The sequence below is a fragment of the Melozone crissalis genome, unplaced genomic scaffold, assembly GCF_028551555.1.
Source record: "Melozone crissalis strain CALT ecotype California unplaced genomic scaffold, PUWL_Pcris_2 ptg000027l_1, whole genome shotgun sequence".
Lineage (NCBI taxonomy): Eukaryota > Metazoa > Chordata > Aves > Passeriformes > Passerellidae > Melozone > Melozone crissalis.
Window position 1 is genome coordinate 14,703,757 of NW_026535805.1, and position 21,329 is coordinate 14,725,085.

Genomic DNA, 21,329 nt, shown 5'->3' on the forward strand with positions numbered 1-21,329 from the left:
TATTCCTATCAAAAAATCTCTGATTGCCTATTCACAAGCCTACCTTATAAATAAATATTATATCTCCTATGTACTAAATAGTGTTGCTGACCTTCTGAACTTCTACTACCATGATTTGAGCAGAGATCTTTTGTCTGGTTTTGCACTAAAACGAATTATTGTTGATGCATTTGACTGTCCCAATTCAGTTCTTAGTGGTTTCAAGATGAAAACACATCCAAAGAGTTGAAGGATTACAGTTTCTTGGCTTTATGATTTTAAATGAGAAACCTCTACAATGCTATGGAAGCCTCTTATTCCAAAGAAAAAGACTGCATCAACTAAAACTCAAGAGTTTCATAAAAGCAGTTTCTTAAACAATTTCTTTAAAAAATCCACATGTTAAAAGCATCTAGTATTGTACAAAATGATTTCAAATAATCTCACATACCTGAGGGAGAATTATGAGCCGAAGCCAAGGATTTGGATTTTGAATCTGAAAGTCGAGAAATGCTATTGGCTCGAGTTCTAGCAGAAACTTTAGCACTGTCTCCTCCTGAGATCAGCCTTGACCCACTCCTGATGATTGCTTCTGGGGTACGCGGGGAGGCAGTGCTCCTGGTTATTGTTGCTTCAGAGTCGCTGCGTGCCGATAAGGAGCCGAGTCGATTCCTGCGAGGCTGGGCCAGTAAGTCTATCCTGGAAATGTTTCTCCTCCCTGATGGAGGTTTTGACGTAGAACTCGTAGTGGACACTTCGGAAGCGACCGAAGCCTTATCGGCGTCGGCGAGCTCGCTATCTGAGACTTCACCGAGACGGGCTCTGCGCAACAGAGAAGTCCTTGTGGGACGAGGTCTTGGAAGTGTGGTAGATTTACTGGACTGCCCAAGTCCAACAGGAGAGGTTTTTGATTTAGCTGACTTTCCTTCCATCTTGGAATGTACAAGTTCATCTGCTGAGGCGAAAGGAACTCTTCCATGTGATTTGCCAGAGTAGTTTTCCTGGTCAGATGATAGGATATCAGAAATGGCAGAATGAGGTACACTGGATGTTTGGTCATCATCTGTTAAATCTACTGATGGTTGCCTCATTCTTCCACTGGATTGCACAGTTTTGCGAGTGTCAGCTCTAGACCCACCATCTGAAGATCGACTCTTAGTTTTCTTTTCAATCTTTTCTCTAGCACTTGTAGAAGATTTTAAAACATCCTTTGAAGGGGAACCAGTGGAACACCTATCTTTATATAAGTTTGTAAAGCTCTTCCGCTTCTGCGTGGATTTTCTTTCAGTGTCACCAGTAACTAGACTGATTGTGCTGGCTGTATCGACATCTGATTCTGGTGATATGGAGTTATCTCTGTTATAACTAGGAGTGTCAGGACCTTCATCAGTTTTATTTTCTTCACGCAATTTAGCTTCAAGGAAAGCCATTACAGCTTCTGTGTCTTTTAAGATTAGTGTTGTATCTATACTGGAATCAGTGTCCATCGAATCACTTCTGTCACGTAACCTGTTTGCAGATACTAAAGGGGCAGCAGAACCACTCTGCTTATTAATGTGAGGAATAAGTTCTATAGGTATATTTGTGCTAGGCTTATCTATAGTAAAGCTACCTTGCCTCACTAAGGGTTTTGAAGATTCCTTTTTATCTCCTGCAAGAACTTTAGGACTTTGTCCTCTAATGATTTCCTCATTTTTTCTTCTTTTTCCCTCAATCTGTGCCAATTTAATTTCTGCTTTATCTGTAACATGTCCAGGAGCATTTTCTTGATTATCCGAAGTTTTGGGTGACATAACAATCTCCTCCCTACCTTTCTCAATCTGGTTTGCAGCAGATTTTGTAGAGGATAATTTTGAAGGTGTCCAGTGTCCTTGCTCCTTTCTTTCTTGTTGTTGAATTTTTGCTAAAGCTTGTTTCACCACAGAAGTTTCTCTGCCAGTTTCAACTCTCTCTTTACTACAAGAGCTGGGAAAAGAAAACACTTTGTCTCCAGTAGCTTTGGGTGAAAGACCATTCATTGTTCTGCTTGACTTAGCATCTGAGGCACGAGCTGGAGTTTCTTTCTCTTGAAGTTCAGTGTCTTGCTTTTCACCTATTTCTGACCTCTGATGAGATACAGTTTTTTGTTTTAAATTTTCATTTACTTTCTCTTCTATGGGAAGCTGTGGAAGTGTCCTCCTCTTTCGCTCACCTTGGCTGGTCAGAGAAGCAGCTGAACCAGCACTTCTTACAGAAATACCAGACTCACTGATGTCTGTGTCTAAAAATGAAAGAGAAAAAAATATTTGAGAAGACATCCAACAGCAAGGCAAATAGAAAGATTAAATGTTTAGGACTGCATAAGGCTAATACAACATAAAACGGAACTGAAAAAGTCATCAGTCCATCCTGCTGTTCTGTGACCAAGATCAATTATATTTAGACATGTAGAAAAACATTTTATGAACTCTTTTAGCCAACTGAATCACACAAAGTTTTTATGATCTCACAATAGATTAAAATAGGTGAGAAATCACTGTTATATCAATCAGCATACCATTACAACAGGAAGTGGAAAGCAAGTCTTACATTCCTAAACACCTTTAGGACCAGATTTCAAAACTACCAAAAAGAGTAGGATCCTCCTTCTTCCTCCCTACCTGCCTGTTCCACAGCTTGAGGTCTGTCTCATGGACAGACTACAGCCTCTCCCTGTGAGGCCTTGCCTCATTCAGGCAAGAATCTGCAGTGCTGGGAGACACTTCTCAGCAATATTGAAAAGCCCCACTCATGAACAAACAAATTACTATGGCTGAGAAAGCAAAAATAATGTTTTTATCCCAAACAAGACACTGTAGTGTAAAAATGCATGGAAATGCATCAACAATGCTTTGTATACAAAGCATCAAAAGAATGCAGTATTAGAGCAAAAGCACTTTCACTAAATTCTCAGTGAACACAGAATGAGTGCTCCATCATCAGAAAAGCATGGGCATCCCATGGAGACTATTGCAAGGAATAACTGTTTTAGAAACTAAGATTTATTTTTCCACAGTGATGATGACTGTGCCCTCCTTGCCCATTTAACAAACACAGCAGTTGTGCTGTCAGAAACAAGCCTTTATTACTCAAAGGTGATATAAATTGCTCTATAAATTGCCCTGACTTTGAATATTTGAATAGAAAAAATTCTTTTTGCAGTTCATTTGTCTGCTGTTGCAATATAATGTGACACATTTAGTAACACACATCTGTCAAATCCCTTTCTTGCCAGGAGAGATCTATAAGCAACTGCTCTGCACACCCTGTTGAGACTTTCCTATCACAGCTTGCCACCAACATTGGTTGCTCCAGGAGTAAGAACTGGAGTATAGGGTTTTTCTCTCTCTGCAAGAATCCTCTAAGCAATTCAATCATCATGCTGTATGTATACCTGCTTTCTATCCATGCTCTTCAATCTGATAGTGGAACCATGGAAAAAGTTAAAGATAGAATCTAAAATGTTAGGCTTTGTGCTTTCCCAGATCAACTGCACCTGCGTAAGCAGTATGATAAATTATATAATTGTTAGATGTGATGATTGTTTAGTAATTAAATGTAATTATTATATAACCATATGAAGAATAGTGAGAAACTATGTTGGAAATTCAGAGAGGGGCTAAATTTATGTACACAATAGAACAATATAAGTTTAATAATTAACATGAAAGTTATGTAACGATAGAGTATAAAACATGATCATTTCAGATGTATGGTTGGAGTCAGATTTGGGTTGAATATACCCCGATTCCCAGAGCTCTTAATAAAAAGCACCGCATATAATCGCTCCATGATTACATGTTTTTGAACGCTAACAAATCTATCTTTTCTCTTTGCAGTGTCACACCTTTGATGAAGAATGCAAAATTACTCATAGTTGTTTTTTTTTCTATAATCTATGTTAAGATACTAATTTGACAAACAGTAAGTACCTCTGAAATCAAAGCAAGTTTTTCTAATTCCAGGACTGTTTTTTTTCTTGAAAATTATGAAACAAATTGAAAGTTTCATGAAAATCTTTATGATTGTCATTTGTGAAGACTGACTTGTCTCAGACATGACTACTAGATCAAATATTTTATACATATATAAGCATGTGACTTGCTTCCTGGTGAATTTCAAACTGCCTTTAGAAAAAAAAAAGGCATGGAGTTGTTTAGCAACTACATGTTGTAAGTATATGTTATGTGAAGTTTAAATACAAAGATTTTTAAAGAAGATACAGGCATCTAAGTCAACAAGACACCCTTTCTGAATTGGCTTTTAGATGTACATACTAAATTTTATTCTTACTACACCTTTGGTGCTTTGAATGCTTTATTTCCCCTTTAGTATTTTAGAGTTCTTGCAGAACAGGTATGCTACTTCCCTTTCACTCTTATCTTAGTTCTCATAATGGTAAAAAAAGCCTTTACCTCTCCAAAGAAAAAAGATCCTAGGTAATGCCTCATCTGAAAGTGACCATTTAAAACTACAGAAAACAAAAGACCACCAAAGCTCCCAATTAACCACCCAAAGAATCAGTCTCAATAGCAATTTTTAAGTGTCCTGTATGTACACACCCAATCCTTTCAAATAGTGCAAAATTTGCTCTTAATTTCCATTATTCTGTGTATCAGATAATTTAATTTTACCCCTTTCCATCTCCTTTGACTTTCAGTATCCTAGGCCAAGTTCAATGCTTATGAGTGGAGGAAAAGCAACAACAGAGCAGCAGTCACTGATAAGAATTTTTTCATGCATTGGTACAGATATATGCATTATGCAACTTTAAAAGCAAAACTTCTTTGTACAACTTCTCCCAAAGATGATCACAACCTCTAAAGTGAAATTTGCAGGAAGAAAAAAGCAGAAGAGAAATTTATAGATATTAAAGAATAAACCATTTCAAAATCACAAATGTGAATAATTAAACTATGGAGAGACATGCCCTGAACATCTGGCACTCACAAGAAAGGGAGATAAGGTTGCTCATTGCTAAAGAGAAAGTTTCTGGGTTTTTCAAGAAATATCAAAGGTCTTCTGTATTTCCCAGATAAGGAAAGGATGCTATGCTTCAGCTGAAGTGTCTCAGGTTGGACTGTTTAATAATCATTACCATGAAGTCCAATTTAGGCTAAGAAAGATGCAAGGAAAGAAACATACTATGCAGACCAACCCAAACTGTATTTAAATGAAAGTTTCTCTAATATTGAACAGTTTATAAACTCTCCTGTTTTAGTACCATTCAGTGTAATACTGGCATTCAACTGCCATGCAGGCACCACTACTGCTGAGCTTGTTTTTATGCTGCTTCTACTCAATGAAACAGAAGAATCTCACGTGAAATTGAGGCATTAGGACTAAAAAAGTGATTAAGTGCAGCACTCAATCATTCTTTTCTCCCTTTCACAGATTTTTCAGCATAAATTATGACAATAAGAACAGTTTTTAATACCATTTTCTAATGGAGCAGGCACAGAGGACTCCAATCTCAAGTCATCTTGGTCATGACGTGTGTGATTAGCAGCCAAACTGGCCCACTGTGACACCCAACGTTTACTTCCAGGGTTAGCAGAGCCTTCCTAAGAAAGAAAAAAAACAGCAGAAGAAAAATTATAACTGTTTGATAAAAAAGCATGTCATCTCTCCAGGTTTTTCCTGAATAGATAGGTCAGACACTATTTTCCTGGAGGAAGTTGAAAAAAATAGTTTACCTCAGTAAATTTTAGAATGGCAAACAATAAACAAAATCTACAAAGCTGCTGAATCAGTACCATATAAACAACAGTTCCTAGTGCAGTGAACTTTGAAACACCAGAACCTATATAAAATGTATCAGAACATGTGCCAGTTCTAAGATCAGGTTATTTCAACCCTCAGCTCAGAAGTGCAGAAAAAGTACATGGGATGCAGGGGTGTGTTAAAAAATCAAAAAATGTGCTTCAGGAAGACAAGAAAGTGACATTTTACCGGTTTAGAAGACCCTCTTGTCCAGATGGAATATTGTATTTACTTCATTACAGAAAGACTACCTTAAGGACTGAAAGAGTAATAACTTATGATGGAAAGGAAAGGAAGCTCAGATTATTTGTTTAGCCTAAACAAAAAAAGAAGCAAAGATTAGTTCTAAACCATCCTACTGCATAACAATGAAGTCAATGTCATCAGTATTTTACAATTTCTTTGCACCTAAACCAGAAAGGAAAATAATTTGGTTTCTTGATGTTATGCCTTTTGAAATCTTGAAAATTTTTAAAATGTAAGAAAAGCAAGAATTTAATCATCTACTTGTGTTACTAAAGCATCCTTTTTTCAAAATCTGATTTTTAATTATAGTACAATGTTATTGTCCTATCAAATATCTTAGCAGTCTCTCTTGCTTACATCTCCAAAAAACATCACCAGCCCTTCAAATCTTTGCATTTCTACTCAAAACACTGATTTCTGCCTAATGCCTGACAACTCTTGGATTCTAGTCTTTGACCAGGAAACAACACCATACATTCTATAAAATTTATTTAGCAGAACTAGAATGGTGAACAATGTCACCTACTATATGACTTCTTTCAAATTAAAAGTTACTCAGACATTTGAAAAGCTTGAATTTACAGTCTTGAAATTCTCCTGCTAATGCAAGTGAGTGCAACATCATGAATCTCTTCCAGAATATCGTGGATGTGGTAAATCAGAGATGCAGCAGGTAATTTTTTGAATGATTATACAAATTCCCATATTTTGAATTAATTTTTTAAAATCAAAATGCTATAAAATTCAAGTATAACAATAGCAAAGGAAGGCAATTCAGTGTTTTTGTTATTTATGGGCATTTCTGAAGACAATGCGGGGTGCCAGTAAGGATATTACAACAAACACACTGCATTAATGCAACTACCAAAATCTAATCCTATCACTAATCTCTCTTTTACTATCTGTACTAGTGAACTTCTATCTAATAAAACAACTAACTATAGCCAAATCCAAAGATGATAGATGTCCCAATCATCTTTGCAACAGAAAATTTCAACTAGTTCCTTCTGTACCACCTGACCAATTTCCGAGATACAGATATGTGCCAGAAATCTGAATTTTACTTCACTATGGAGAAACATACTAAGATTTTGCAGACTAACTGCCACAAAACAACACGATAAATTATTTTCTTTTGTAATTACACTGCCAAAAAATGGTTTCTACATAGCAGGGAATGTAAATGTGTGCTTTGCCAGTTCTCTGTGTATAGAAGCATAAACAATAACAAAAAGATGCCCTTTCTTTTCATAGTAGTTTATGCACATCCAGAAGGTGTAAGGTTTATAATACACATATCTAAAAAGTCATGTTCAGATATCCTAATGTTCTTCCTACAACCCATATCAATTGGCATCTTACAGGCTCTCAAGTATACAATGCTCCAAATCTTCTCTTGAGTACCAAAAGCAATTTCCTAGTATTTCAGAAAAACTGGGTTTATCTACAAGATACCAGCCTTTTACCTTTGTGTTAAATCTGCTTTCTCTTATGGTTATCTCACATACAAAGTGAGTAAAAATCTTTCAGTAGGAGTAAGAAATCTTTCGAAAATGTAACAATGGATTTCTGTGGGCTTATTGTTCAGCCTGAAGATTTAGGGCTTCAGGCTCCACATCTGAAAAAAATCCACAGCACACACACATTACACCTAAAAGCATGTCCAGCTCTGGGCATTTCAGAGCAGATTAACTTTTTTTTTTTAATAAATTTCAATAATGTGAATAAAATAATTAAAAATTATATGTCTTTTCAGACACATAACTCGAGACAGTTCAAGTTGTAAGAATCATATTATTTATTCTTTTCATAAATTGCTGCCTTGACAGCAGTTCTTCTCACTGTACCTGCTTCAGAACCATATGCCTCTGGGGTGACGATCTTTTTACACATTTCCATACCTGACTTATTTAGAGCCAATGTCTTCAAGTTATTCCTGGAACAACACTGACACCTATCTTTAACAGTTCTTTTTCTCTTCTATTACAGTTACTGCATTTATACATGAAAACCCAGCAATTGCATCCATCTCAGCTGTTACTTTGCCAGACTAACTGAACAGCACTGATCTGTTCTTGTAAGGTGAATCTCCATTCCTGTTACAATCTGAGTAACTCTGTACCTTCTCTAGACTCGTATCCACCCTTCTCAACCAAGAATGTTAACAGTTCCAGTGCTATTATTACAGGGGAAGCTTCACCATGGTGATAACACTGCCCTTTTCTGCTGGTAAAGCATTTCCTGCGTATTCAAAGGTCCTATTTGCCTTTTCACAGCCCTGTGATATTGGTGATACATCAGCCTACATTCCAGTATAGCATCCAAGTTCAAAAAAAGTAAGTATCAAACTTCAAACTAAATGGATTGCTTTACAAGACAGAAAGTTGGAGTAATTTGAGAGGACAAACAAAAAGAAATACAGCCTCTAAATTCTCCACTTTTAAGAAGCAATATAGCAAATATTTACATGAATGAAATTCAATATTCAGAATGTCAGTAGTATTATTTTTCTGATCTTCAGTGGGAAAGACATAAGTAGGCATTCAAAACAGCAACAGAACATTGTAGTTAATGGCATTGAGGACTCTACAGATGAAGAACCAGGTTTCTAAACTTTTGTCTTACAAAAAAACCCCAAAAAACCAAATCCCCAAACAAACCCCAAACCAACCAAAAAACTGAAGCACACCAAACACAATGCTGATAAAGCATTATTCAAGAACCATGTTTAGCACAGACAACTGACCACTGGAAATTAAATGGAAGTTGGAAGTTGGTCATAGCCCAAATGCCTGCAGTATTTTTATTAACCAAACTCACAGGTAAGAACAGATAATAAGAACAACAACAACAACAATAATATTCTCTTTGTTCTCCATTTACTTCATTTTTTTCTTTAATCACACTTACCTTGGTTGGCAAGTGGCAGCTTATAATGTAGAAAATAAAAACATTTAAATATTTTGAATAGATGGATTTAATATTTTCATTGCCTATATGTAATCACTGAAAAGGCAAGAACCAGTGTATTCAGGTTCACTTCAACTGTGTCAAGACACTCACTCTGCATTTTACTTTATTTATGAAATACACTACTCCAAAGTATTTAAAGACTGTTGTATCAAAGAAAAAGTTGAAAACTTCTTGAACAAGTACAGCATTTCCAAGCATTTTATTAATGATGCTTCACAACCCCTGTAAAGCTAAGATATTTAAGTTTAGAATAAGCTTTCTACCCCTGAAGTGACTCTAGATGATGCTGTCCTGCCGTGGTAGCAGTGCTGGACTGCATGGTCTCCAGAGGTGTCCTCCAACCCTAACTATTCTGTGATTCTGTAAACTATTTCTATAAAATCCTCACAATTTCCCAGGACACCTTTTCCATTTTATTTGAATAGAAATATCTTAGATTTTTATTCTTTGCTTTTTCTATGTCAATCATGTTCTGAATTCACCTCATTCTGCTGATCATGTTCAGGAATAACTGTGATGGGCAGCTGGAGTAAGTTCCACCCACAATCTGAGTGGATGCAGAACTGGAACACTGAGCTACCCTGATGTTACTACTTTAGCCAAGACCTTCAATAAGGTTTATAAACTTATGATCTGCAGCTCAGTAATGCAGTAAGTCTTCCAAAACCTACAAGCAGAAAAGTTTGTGTATGAGAACATAACCCACAAACTTTACAAATCAAACACATTTGCCTCTCCCCTTCCTACTGACTAAACAGAGTGCAAGTTTTGCTAATAACACTTTAAATGTAACAATCTTCTCTCAGTAGTTATCCTCATTATTGTTTTCCCATTATTTCCCTATAAGACACTTCTAATTTTCTGAACTAGCTCCTCTTGTACTTCTACATATCTATCAACCAACATCTACTTTTAACTTTCCCTAGTAAGCTTTCTTCCATCTTCATCTGTCCTCAACTCTTCTTACACTAATCCTTGCTCTATCCACATTGCTAATGTCAGTTTGCTCCTTGACTTACCGAATAATTTTCATTTCTTTACCCTATCATCATGCCTTGTAATATTTAAAATTATGGTAATAACTTATTCTCTCCCTCTATATAAAGACCTTTTAATGCAGTAAAGCAGTCACAGTAATAAAGCAGCATAATTCTTGTAATTTCCACCTAAATCAAAGTGAGTTTTAGTATATCACTGCCAGAAGGTTTCTTAGATCTGCTGTATGATTGCAGAAGTAGTCTCAGTCTTCTAAAAACAAAACCTTTTATTCACAAAGTTGACACCTGAAAAGACCAATTATGTTAATAAACAAATCATACATTCTTCTTCTGCTTATTTAATTATAAAAGTGAAAAAATATCAATACACTTTAAAACTGACAAGGCAAAAAAGATCTGAGTGCTGCAAAAGGCATGAAAATAGGAGAGAGAAAGAATATGGTTATAGATTTGTGCAAAGAAGCAAGGTGAAAAACCTTCCATGGGATATGCCTATGCTGTGTGGCAATGCTTCACTTGAAGTGCCTTAGAGAAACCAGGTAAAGGTACTAGTCTAGGCACAGTGACTGTGGCTTCACAGTAGCTAAAATACAACCATGAGAAAACACACCTGTAAAAGAAACAGATACTAAAATCAATGTATTTGCATGGCAGGCACACTTAAAGCTCTTAATATCTTCCAAAAAATTGCTTATCTATAAAGTTTTATAAATTACAGGACGATACTTCAGAAACAGTTTGCCAAGGAATTAGACATAAGTGTTATGTGCTTCTTTACAGTTGCCAGTTGATTCCACTCCACTGTGATCCTGTTCTGTCCCAGACACATTTCAAGCTAGTTATCTATCACAACGATAGCAGAATGCCTCCCAAGTTTTCAATATGAAATATGACCAATATATTGTGTGCATATTTTAAGTCACATATAAATACAGGCATTTTCCTCTGTTTATTCTTTCACCAACTGATTAAGTTATACTGTGTCTGAATCATGTAAGTGACTTGTCATGAGTGGCACCTCATTGGAGAACTTAAATCATGAATGTAAAAACCTAAAGTCCTCTGGCTTCAGAGAAAAAAATCTGAAAAGTACTATCCACCATTTTTTTCCTAGATCAGTTTGTATCATGCATTAAGTGCACACATCTTATTTCTGAATTTTAAAATCGTTACTTGCTTTGGGCTATAAAACATAACCAGCTTTTGCTCAGTTCTGCTGAAGAACTTACATGAAGAATATACTGTGCAAAATTATGTTGTGGCAAAGAAACTTCTGCTACATTTCCAATACACTTGTGTCAGTGCATGTAGAAAGGTAGCCAAGTTTTAAAACACCTCCACACTGAATTATGCCTGCCTCTGACAGAGAAGCTTTGATGATGCAATAAAGGCATAGGAGAAATAGATTACTTATAGATCTGAGTTCATCTTTTCCAGGCAAGATTTTGTTTCCTGTTTAACACTTACTGGTCGGTTCTTAGTGCTCTCTTTTAGTGGAAGAAAAAAGAAGACCGTCAAAAATTAAATTCTACCTCTGTGTCAAGAAATCCAGTTGTACTCAGTGGTCTTTTTTCTTCCAGCACTACTGTAGCAGAATTTATAGCCCAATCTTTTACTAAATCTTTCTGGTTCTCGTTGATAACAGGCCTATTATAATCCTGGCTGCCATCCACTCCAAATACCTGAAAATGAAACAAACCATTACATTCATTAACCCAATACCATCCTGATACAATGTTCAATGTTAATGGATGGATGGTGACATGCTGGATAGTGAGTATAAATAGGTTTTATTGTATTATGCTCATCTGTCACCTCAGTGCAATTTACAAATTAAACAGAAGAAGAATCTACAACAATTATTAAAAAATGTGGAAGTCTATGTCAACATTGTGAAAATTCAAAGAACTGCTAGTTGGAATGGTCAGATATGAAAAAATGACACTTTGATGAAAGGAACAAAAGATAAAAGTGAAATCATTGCAGAACCCATTTTACCAATTAAGGAAAAAACCCAATAACTATAACCACCAAATTTTCAGATTTTTGCTATTATCTAATGAGAATAAGAAATATAAATTCTTGCATTTGTAATTAATATGCATATTGAATTATTTCTCTAATACAAACAAAATTTCAGCTTTTCAGCTGTTGGAGATTTCTCAGATATTAAAACTCCACCAGGTCTCATGAATCATGTAGACTCACCTCATCCAAGATGTGACTTGGCATAGTTCTTTTATTGCTCTATTTCCTAATGATGCTTTTATTAATCTCTCTGCTCAAGCCAGGATAATTTTCCCATGACATTTTAAAAACAATGCTCCAAAAAAAATACTAGAGAAACATTATTACTAAGGCAGTTAATAATAAGAACTTTAGCAGGAGAACCACCATACTGTTTGTCAAATTTCTCATGAGTGATAGAAACAGGGAATGTGAATTGCTTTCAGAATTGATGTATAATCAAATACATTTTAGAAAATATTTGTATCTTGGAAACATCTAATTAATAAAATTTTCAAATTTCTGTGTAAGAAATGAAATCACTACTTTACTACTAGAGACTTAGATATTAACAAATTACAGAATAAAATGAACCTCCCACACACATTCAAACTGGTTGCCAAAAATTAACAGTTAACATCAAAAATTGTTCTGTCATCTTCAAGATGTTATCCTCCTGCAACAAACACTACTAGTGCAGAATAGGAAAAGGTGTACTGAATTCTTTTTTCTCCAAAAGTGTACTGTAATTCAGTTTTGCACAGCAAAGCCAGAGGACTGGTTTATTACAATTCTGAACAAGGTTAGTGTTTTCAAAATGGATTCACCACTAGATGGCCACAAACCATAATGTTGTCAGCTTCTGAGAAGCAGACAAAGGAAAAAATAATATTCAACTGACATTCAACTCCTTATGCTAACTACAGGAAGACCTGGCTACAGCATTATTACACTAAGACCTGAGGAAATTTTCTCAAATGCTCTGGACATGTTTTTTGCTCTCATGAGAAAAGCCTTAAAATTCAGGCAGTGCTTCACAAATTTTCAATTTATATCTAGAGTCTCTGGATTAGAAGTTGCTTAACAGCATTTACAAAACATTTGTTTTATTTTTATAAAAATAAAATGTTAAAACTTAAATTTTTGCTTTCATAATATACTTTTGATTTGTACAGTTGTGCCAATTTTTGAAGATAGAAACCAGTTACCGTCCACTGACACCTTTCTTTGAATATATCACTATTCTGCAGAGACTTTTTTCTTTGTGTATCATCCTTTCATTGATTACAGAATTTTATATGTTCTTTTAAACGAAATTAAATTCGGGTATTATCACATAAGCACCAGAAGGAAAATATGAATTCCACACATCCATATCTAATTTAGACTTCAGTAGCAAACTGCTGCTATAAATTGCTTCCTTTTATCTGACAGCACATTCATTTACCATGTCAAATTCCTTTACTGTATCAGAAATAACACTTTCAGTCTTACCTTTTCTAGTACTGAACTCATGTTTAAGCAAATTTTGTTATTCTTGTATTACTGAAATTATTGCAAAACCAAATTTGAATATTGCCTATTTTTTTCTGTGAAAGGTAATATGAATATCACTAAGATCCAAGTATTAGCACTCCTAATGTTCCTTCTCTCTATACAGTAGGGATATCAGAAGAGATAAGCAAAATATTTGGGGACAGTATTATTAGAAAGAAAAGTAAAACATCTTCTTCAATAAAAGTATATTTTCATACTACAATGTCATTCTACATTTGCATTGTGGATGCACCTGGCCTAAGATCCACTGCTATACAACTACAAGGCCCCTCTTCTCACAAGAAAGAGGAGATGCATGTATGTGTGATGTAGCCCAAAGACTAAATTTCAGACTTGTGATATATAAAAAAACTCTTAAAAAATTGCTACTAATACATAATTAAGAATTTAAATACTAAAACTATTCACAAGGTAAAATAACTCAAGTATTTGACAAAATGTAGATTATTACTTACAGACCTGTCACACACCTGCAGAAAAGCAATACAATCACAATTTCAGGTTTGACCAATCCAAATATTCCATTTATCAAATAATGAGAATATACCCTCAACAGAAACAGCCATGGAATAACCTGAATGCTTCTGCTGGAAATCATCTCTCCACCATCTAGAAAATGCAATTTGTACTTTCTGGGCTGATACAATATGGTATGCATGCAAACAGTGAGCTGTTGTGACCGAAGCATGAATGGATAGAGACTTTATCTTCCTGCAAAGACTAGATTACATTTTTCAAGGCTTCCAATTCTTTAGATGTTTCTTCTCTTTAAATACTTTCATGATTACAAAATCATTTAAGGAAGGTCTAGGAGATGACTTAATCAAACCTAGAGAATTCTGAGGAAATGCTGATGACACAAATTGCTGCATCTCTCATCTATTTAGACAGAAAGACTGAAGTTTCTTTCTATAAAGCTTGTATTTTTCAGAAGCAACTAAGAAATACATTTTGATTAACTGAGTTATGGGGAAGAAAAAGATGAAGCCAGGTTCTGCAATCAATATACAAACAATACAGATTTGGACATATCAGGCTGTTTGAAAAATGAGAAGCAAGCCTTTATTTTTGATTAGGAGGTAAAATAATTCTGTGTATTCCATGTATGTGACTAACCACCACAAATCACACATATCCACCACACAGGTGTAAATGCAAAATAAGTTTCCTCAATAATTTATCCTTTTTCAATAGTACTGTAAACAACAGGGACTTTCACAAGACTCTGATCTTGCATTTTTTTGAGAGAACCTGGGGAATAAGGAGTAATGTAAAAAGAATTTAAAAAATATTAATAACAATTACATATCCTAGAAATATTAAAAAAACAATACTAATGCATTTTTTTAACAGGTGTAATTTAAAACTGAAACTAATGGAAAAGGGTATTTCTAAGATATCTGCTTCCTATAAGCAATCATTCTGGAAAGCTAAGGTTTTTGCCCTGCTCTGTCCTATTATTTATTTTTCTGAAATTATATTTTCGCAGGAAGATTACATTGTTCCATCCTGGTTGCTTCAAGTTTCATGAAGTTACAGAACAAAATCCAGGATGAAAATTTTCACAGAAATCCTGGAAGTTGACTGACAGAGAAAAATCTCGACACCCCACCAATCTGCACCATTTCATGGTGTTCTTGCAGGGTCTATGCCACACGGCTGTAATGTAGAACAGACACAAACATGGTGTATAAACTGTGGGGGTCGTGTTTAAAAATAACTACTTTATTGTTATGAAGCATGAAGCAATTTCCATTGAATCAGGACATTCTAAAGGCATGGGAATGACGATGTGCTGTAGAGTGTCCAGACCAGTCTATAAAATATTCCTGATGCAATTTTGTTTAACCTGCATTCCAGCTGGCTCCTTAAGCAAATGGATCAACAGGTGATACAGGAGAGACACTGTACTAACTAGGTAGCTCAGCAGGGGCCACCAAGATGGCAAAGACTCGAGCATTTCACCTGTCGGGAGAGTCTGGGGAAGCTGGATTTGATCACTTTGGAGAGGGGAAGGCTTTGGGGCTGCCTAACAGCAGCCTCCCAGTACAATGGGGAACATAACAAGAAGACAGCCAGGCTCTCCACAGTGCTACACTGCAGGGGGACAAGGGACAACTCATGTCAGATGAGACAGGGTATGAAGAAAAGTTTTTCCACTCTGAGGACAGTCAAGCAAGCTTGCCTAGTCTCTGCCCATGTAGGGCATGAAGATTCAAATGGATAAAGTCCTGGGCACCCTGGCTTAGCATGTCAGGTCTCCTAAAGCAAAGCTTTGAGAAAGCCCCAAGTATTTCAGAGCAGGAGGGATAAGGTGAACTCCTGGTACATACTTTTCCATTTCAAAGCAGTGAAGTAACTCCTCCAAAGATCCCCTAGGATAATCCATTTACATTCTGCAGTTCACCCAGTAACAAAGGGCCGAAACAGCAGGCTAAAACTATAACAAGTCTCAAAGCATTATCTTGTTGCTTGCTAGAATGCAAACTTGTCCTGAAAAATACAGAAGGAAAATATGCACTAACTAATGGCAAAAAAAAATTGTAACTTAATGAGGGTATTCACAAATTTAATCCCTTTATAGGAGCAACACTTTTTCCAATATTCTGAGACTATAACCTCATCTGTATTAACCAGTAATTGTTAAAATTCTTTATCCAACCAAATCCAAGAATTAACAAAATCTATCTAACACAATAAAAGCAAGATGCAAATCTTGCGCAAGGTACTGGCACATTTTGGGAGACAGCGTGAGTTACAGGACCAAGTCTGAGACTGTGCCTTGGTCTCTTTGGCAAGGGCTAATTTTGCAGAAAGCAGAGTACTCTCTTTTGGCAGGTCATATACACTTCCCTGTGACAACAGCTCATGACTCAGAGTTCACCTGTTCATCACCATAGCTGCAACACAGCTCTAACATAAGTTAGCTTTAGTGATCAGGAATTGGTCTTGTTAACTTTCCCTGTTCCTGTCCCAAAGCAGGGAATTAATATTTTTTTACAGCACAGATACTAGGGATGAACGCAATGTCTTTAGAATTAACTATCAAGATGATTCTTTAAAACCATAGAAGTCAATATTCTTCCTCAATATATGCAATACTTTCAAGAAATTAAAATAAAAACTGGTCACAAATGGCATCAGGAACCATTTTTTCTGAATAAGAAGGAAGACAATGGTTTGCTAACCCCCTCCCCCACACCCACAAACCTCACCTGATGTTCCTCCTATGTGCTTTTTATAAACCTGAAAGCTCTTGACTAAGAAAAAAACTTTTTCCAGTTGTATCTCATTTAGATGTTTTGCCAAGTTCATAATATCTGGACTTCTTACTTGCTTTACCTTTAAACTGTTTCATGTTGTAAGAAGATCACACTGCAGTTCTACAATACAATAATTACTCAGTACATAATGAGCACAGAGCTCGTTGCTCATCCAAATCATTACTGAAGATACTGATATGAACAGAAAAAAGTGTAATTTGAGACTTCTAGTAGATATGTTCCATCAGTTTGACAGCAATTAGGTATATTAGAATGGGGAAATCTGAAGAATCCTATCTAGTTTTAAAATTTTTAGTTTACAAAATTTCCCCAGTAATCTTACTGCTGAAGTCTTAATGAAAAGGATATATAGTAATTATCAATAGCATCAATAAACAGAAAACCAACAAAGAAATATTAAGAATTCTAGCTGCAATTCCTATTCATTAATGATGATATTAGAAAAGTAAAATTATTTCAATAACTCTTTTGCTATTCTTTTAGATCCTAACAACAGTCAGGGACATAATTTAGAAACATATTTTAAAAATATCATAATTTGAATGCTATTAATTTCAGTTAGGCAATCTGTATAAAAGGAACAGAATGAAACCCAATGACAAGAAAGACACAAAGGAATTCAAAGATGAACAGTTAAAAAAAATAAAAACAAAGCAGAGCAATGGTAAGGAATAAGGGTCTACACTGTACAGGGCATTAAAGAAGGATCATGCCAACATTAATAAGGAACAAATTATTTAATCTGAAATAGGGTATTTGTCATTGTAAAGTGATGGGAATGTAAATTATGATAGCAATTGTGTTTCATAACCTTTTAGGAGAAAGGAAGATGAGCATATTTGTTTGTGACAGAAGACAAAAGTAGGTTTCCGAAACTGAGCTGTAAACGGATAAAGTCAGACCAGCAAAAACCAAATATATTGAAAAAAAGGAATAAGTATGATTTTGCAAATACAAGCAGGATTTCAGATTTGAGCACAGTTTGGGTGTACTAAGAAAGAAGAAATTGTAAATAAACCACACTCAGAGTATGACTGATTGATGGCAAAAGAGGACTCCAGAGAGCAAGGAAATGGAAGAGGATTCAGATCATCTTGGTAACGCTGCATTTGGTGCTCAGACTGAGGTCCTGACAATTCTTTCACAGAAGGTGGTTCAGGCATTCATATCACACAGCAAATTGGTCCTTAAAAGTCAGTTATTGATCATAGAGAAAAGACAAAAGGCAAACATTTTTTCTCATCTTTCACAAAGTGAGATAAGAGTACAATGTCTCAGCTCTTTTTGTGTTTAGCTACTACATGAACTGTGTTTAACCAAGCTGCTTCTGAGGAGTTTCATTTTAATAGTTTTTGCTTGTTCTTGGCAGTTATCCTGGCCTTTCCAGGCAAACAGACTGTGTTCTGTGCAGGGAATGTCTCATGAATAGCCAGGATTTTCACAGAAGCTCTTTACGTCATTTTAACTCTATGTGCAAGTTATAGAATCAGATGCAAGATGCTCTGGTATAAAAAAAGCCACATAAGCAAATGAAAAGGATCAACATGCCAAGTCTAAGAGCTTCCTCTTAGCAGACACCAGTTACATATTTACATGCATACATATTTTGTCCCTGTTTGCCACTGTGAAGAATTCATTTTCTTTAGGATTCCAAATTAAAAATGAAGCAACAAGTTTAGAGACTGTAAAACTCCTTTCCTTATAAAAAGAAAAGGTCACAAACATCCTCTGAACTCTTGGCAAAATTTATAAGCTCAGATGATTGGATAGGCTTCAAGTGGTGTGTTGCTTTTTCAGCACTGTACTCATAAAATAGTCATTCTGCAAACAAGACACTCTGTAGGGCTCAAAGCATTTCTCTCAAAGAAACTGCTGAAGCAATGGTAAAAGCAATTAAACCCAGAGAGTGTGAAGAGAAAGGAGACCTGAAAGTGATTTTCTGAAAATAGATACATCTACCTCAGTTCCTTAAAGAGTCATTGAAACATACTGAGATTTTTTTTTTCTCTTAACTTTCTCTCTACCCACTGATTCTTTCCAGGTAGTTTTTCCCCTTACAATACTGAAAAAATTTCTGAGAGCAGTTCTATAACATGTATGTTAATTCCATAACCAGAGGAATTATAACAATAACAATCTGCAAGCTGACTGAAAGATTTCTAACATTTGCAAGAGAGAAGACAAGATCTGGTATACAACATTTATGAACACTTAAAGACACAACAATAAATCATTCAAAAGTAAATACTACTTTAAATTCATGTTAGCCAATATTACAATGTGCTATAACAGATATGCCCTGGGTGTAAAAAGAATATGGAAATTCCATTTTATAACAATCATCTTTCAGAACAGATTCTCATTCATATCCATACTCAAAAAAAAAAAAAAAAAAAAGAAACCAAACAAATAACTATCATCATGAGCAGAAAGATCCAGAAAATAAAATTGGAAAATGTGCTGTCTACAGTGAACACCTATACAGTTTTCCCTCCATAATTACTATTCCAAAATTTAAAATTTTAAAGAGGAAAGAAGAATCTCTCTCAAGATTGAGAGTAGGATTTTATGTACACTCATGGCACAGTATGTAATAAAATAAAATTCAAGGTGGTAGACTGCATATTAGAAACAAGATCATTACTGTTAGGGCCCGTCTATCTACATAAATAAAGACTTTAAAACATCTAGAGTATGGATCTTGCACTGAAAACAAAATCATTACATGGTCACAGTAAGCCTTTCTGAAGGTGGCAGGATGGATTGAGGTTTGATTTTGATACATTTTTTCAAGTCTTCTGTTTGGAAATCAGTATGAATCAGTTGAATTTGCGATCTAAATTTATACGCTGATGAAAAAATCAATTATCTTTAAGGAAATGTAAATTAAAATAACATAAATCAAGTAAAAAAATTTGGGATCAAAATTTTGGGGACCAAAGCCAAAAAAATCTGGGGACCAAAGCCAAATGTTTCCATATGCATATGAACTGCTGTAACATCCCAGATTTCCTGGTTATCTGACAGGACTTGAAACCCTCATATAGCCTCAATTCTATTCCATCCCTCCCCACACATGTATAGAAGAGCTTACATCTGCTATAGTAAGTTTTATAAAATATTTCAATTTTTAAATACCCTAAAATGAAACTGGCTGAAGAAGAAAGACAACAAAAAACCCTACACAAAACAAACAGAAAAAGAGCCCTGAAGAAAACCCCCAAAGAACTCGCAAAACCCCCCATTGAGTTGCTTTTTATTTACTGCAATAGCCTCAAAGTATTTAATATTCCAAACACATGCAGAATTATTTGCACATTCATTTATTAATATTTATTACTGGCAGTACTTTGCTTTATTGAAAAAAGAAAGTCATTAGCATGATAATTTGGTCTCTTTATATCTACAAAAAAGGAAGATGAACTGCAGAAGCATCATTTTAAATTCTTTCATCCACTGGCAGACTTACCTTTTCTATGGCCTATGAAGATTTTTTAATGTGATATGACTTCTGAGAACAACTTTCTTCTAATAGATTGATTCATTTAAAAAACATAAAATGGATAGAAAATTTACAACTCAGAGATAAAAAGAAAGCAATTGCTAAGTGTTAACAGAAGAAAGCACTGAATCCCTCTAAAGAGCATAAAGGCTGAAGTAGAGGAAAAACAAATCCTACAACTGTGCCCCATTTACTCATGTATTTTATATGGAAAACTAAACACTGAAAACATGTTCTAAATTAAATCAAGATCCTGAATTTCTTTCATTTTGTACTTAGCTGTTAGCTGCAACAATAAGACCATTATTCTGCTAGAAAAAAGTTGTGTCCTTCTGATGCTATTTGAGTGGAGGATATTTTACGACACATATGTCCAAGGTGGACTTTATGGCATACAAGAGCAGCTTGCTTTCTTACCACATTGATGATATTGCTCTCAGTGGCAATTCAAAAAAGAGCTCTACAAGTATAAAAAGCAATCTATCATCTATTTTCTCCTGTTATTAATATATTTTCTATACCTTAGCCTACTAACCAATTCATACTGCTCTATGAATTTAAGTGACATTTGAACGCCTGGAGGCAGAAATAACGTTGACTAATGAAAGGACATTCAGGAAGCAAAGTTTAGTGTTATTTTTCAAGTACTCTGTATTCATAAAGAATATTAAGACACAACTAAATATCAACTTGCATCTTCTTTTAACACTTACAATTGAAAACTATGTGCATATGTACTGTACTTTTTAACCTTAAAATAAATCTTTTAAAAAAATCTTTGAAAGTTGTATAAGACACAAGCAATAATATATTTGAAAACTTGCATTTTAGGTAAGTAGAAGACATTCACCCCAAGACAGTCATGACTGCAGATATGTGATTACCTCTCTCTGTTAGGGAAAAGAATTGAAATTGAAAAGCTTTTGTCTGTTACTTATGACATATTTTCCTCTTTCTTTCTGATAATGCATTTTTCTCACGTTCTATTCTCAAAAGTCAGGC

General features: G+C 35.1%; 1 protein-coding gene across 8 annotated transcripts in view; it reads right to left on the bottom strand.

Annotated features, from left to right (window-relative positions):
- CEP170 (centrosomal protein 170) overlaps positions 1–21,329 on the bottom strand; it is a 95,928-nt gene that overhangs the window by 22,904 nt on the left and 51,695 nt on the right. For 7 of the 8 annotated variants that reach the window (XM_054279160.1, XM_054279164.1, XM_054279159.1 and 4 more), the window contains exons 10-12: positions 11,510–11,659; positions 5,435–5,561; positions 431–2,239 (exon numbers count right to left, since the gene is read on the bottom strand). In XM_054279160.1, the coding sequence (XP_054135135.1) occupies positions 431–2,239; positions 5,435–5,561; positions 11,510–11,659 (2,086 nt within the window). The remainder of the gene's footprint in view (positions 1–430; positions 2,240–5,434; positions 5,562–11,509; positions 11,660–21,329) is intronic. The other variant, XM_054279161.1, reaches the window with a different exon arrangement.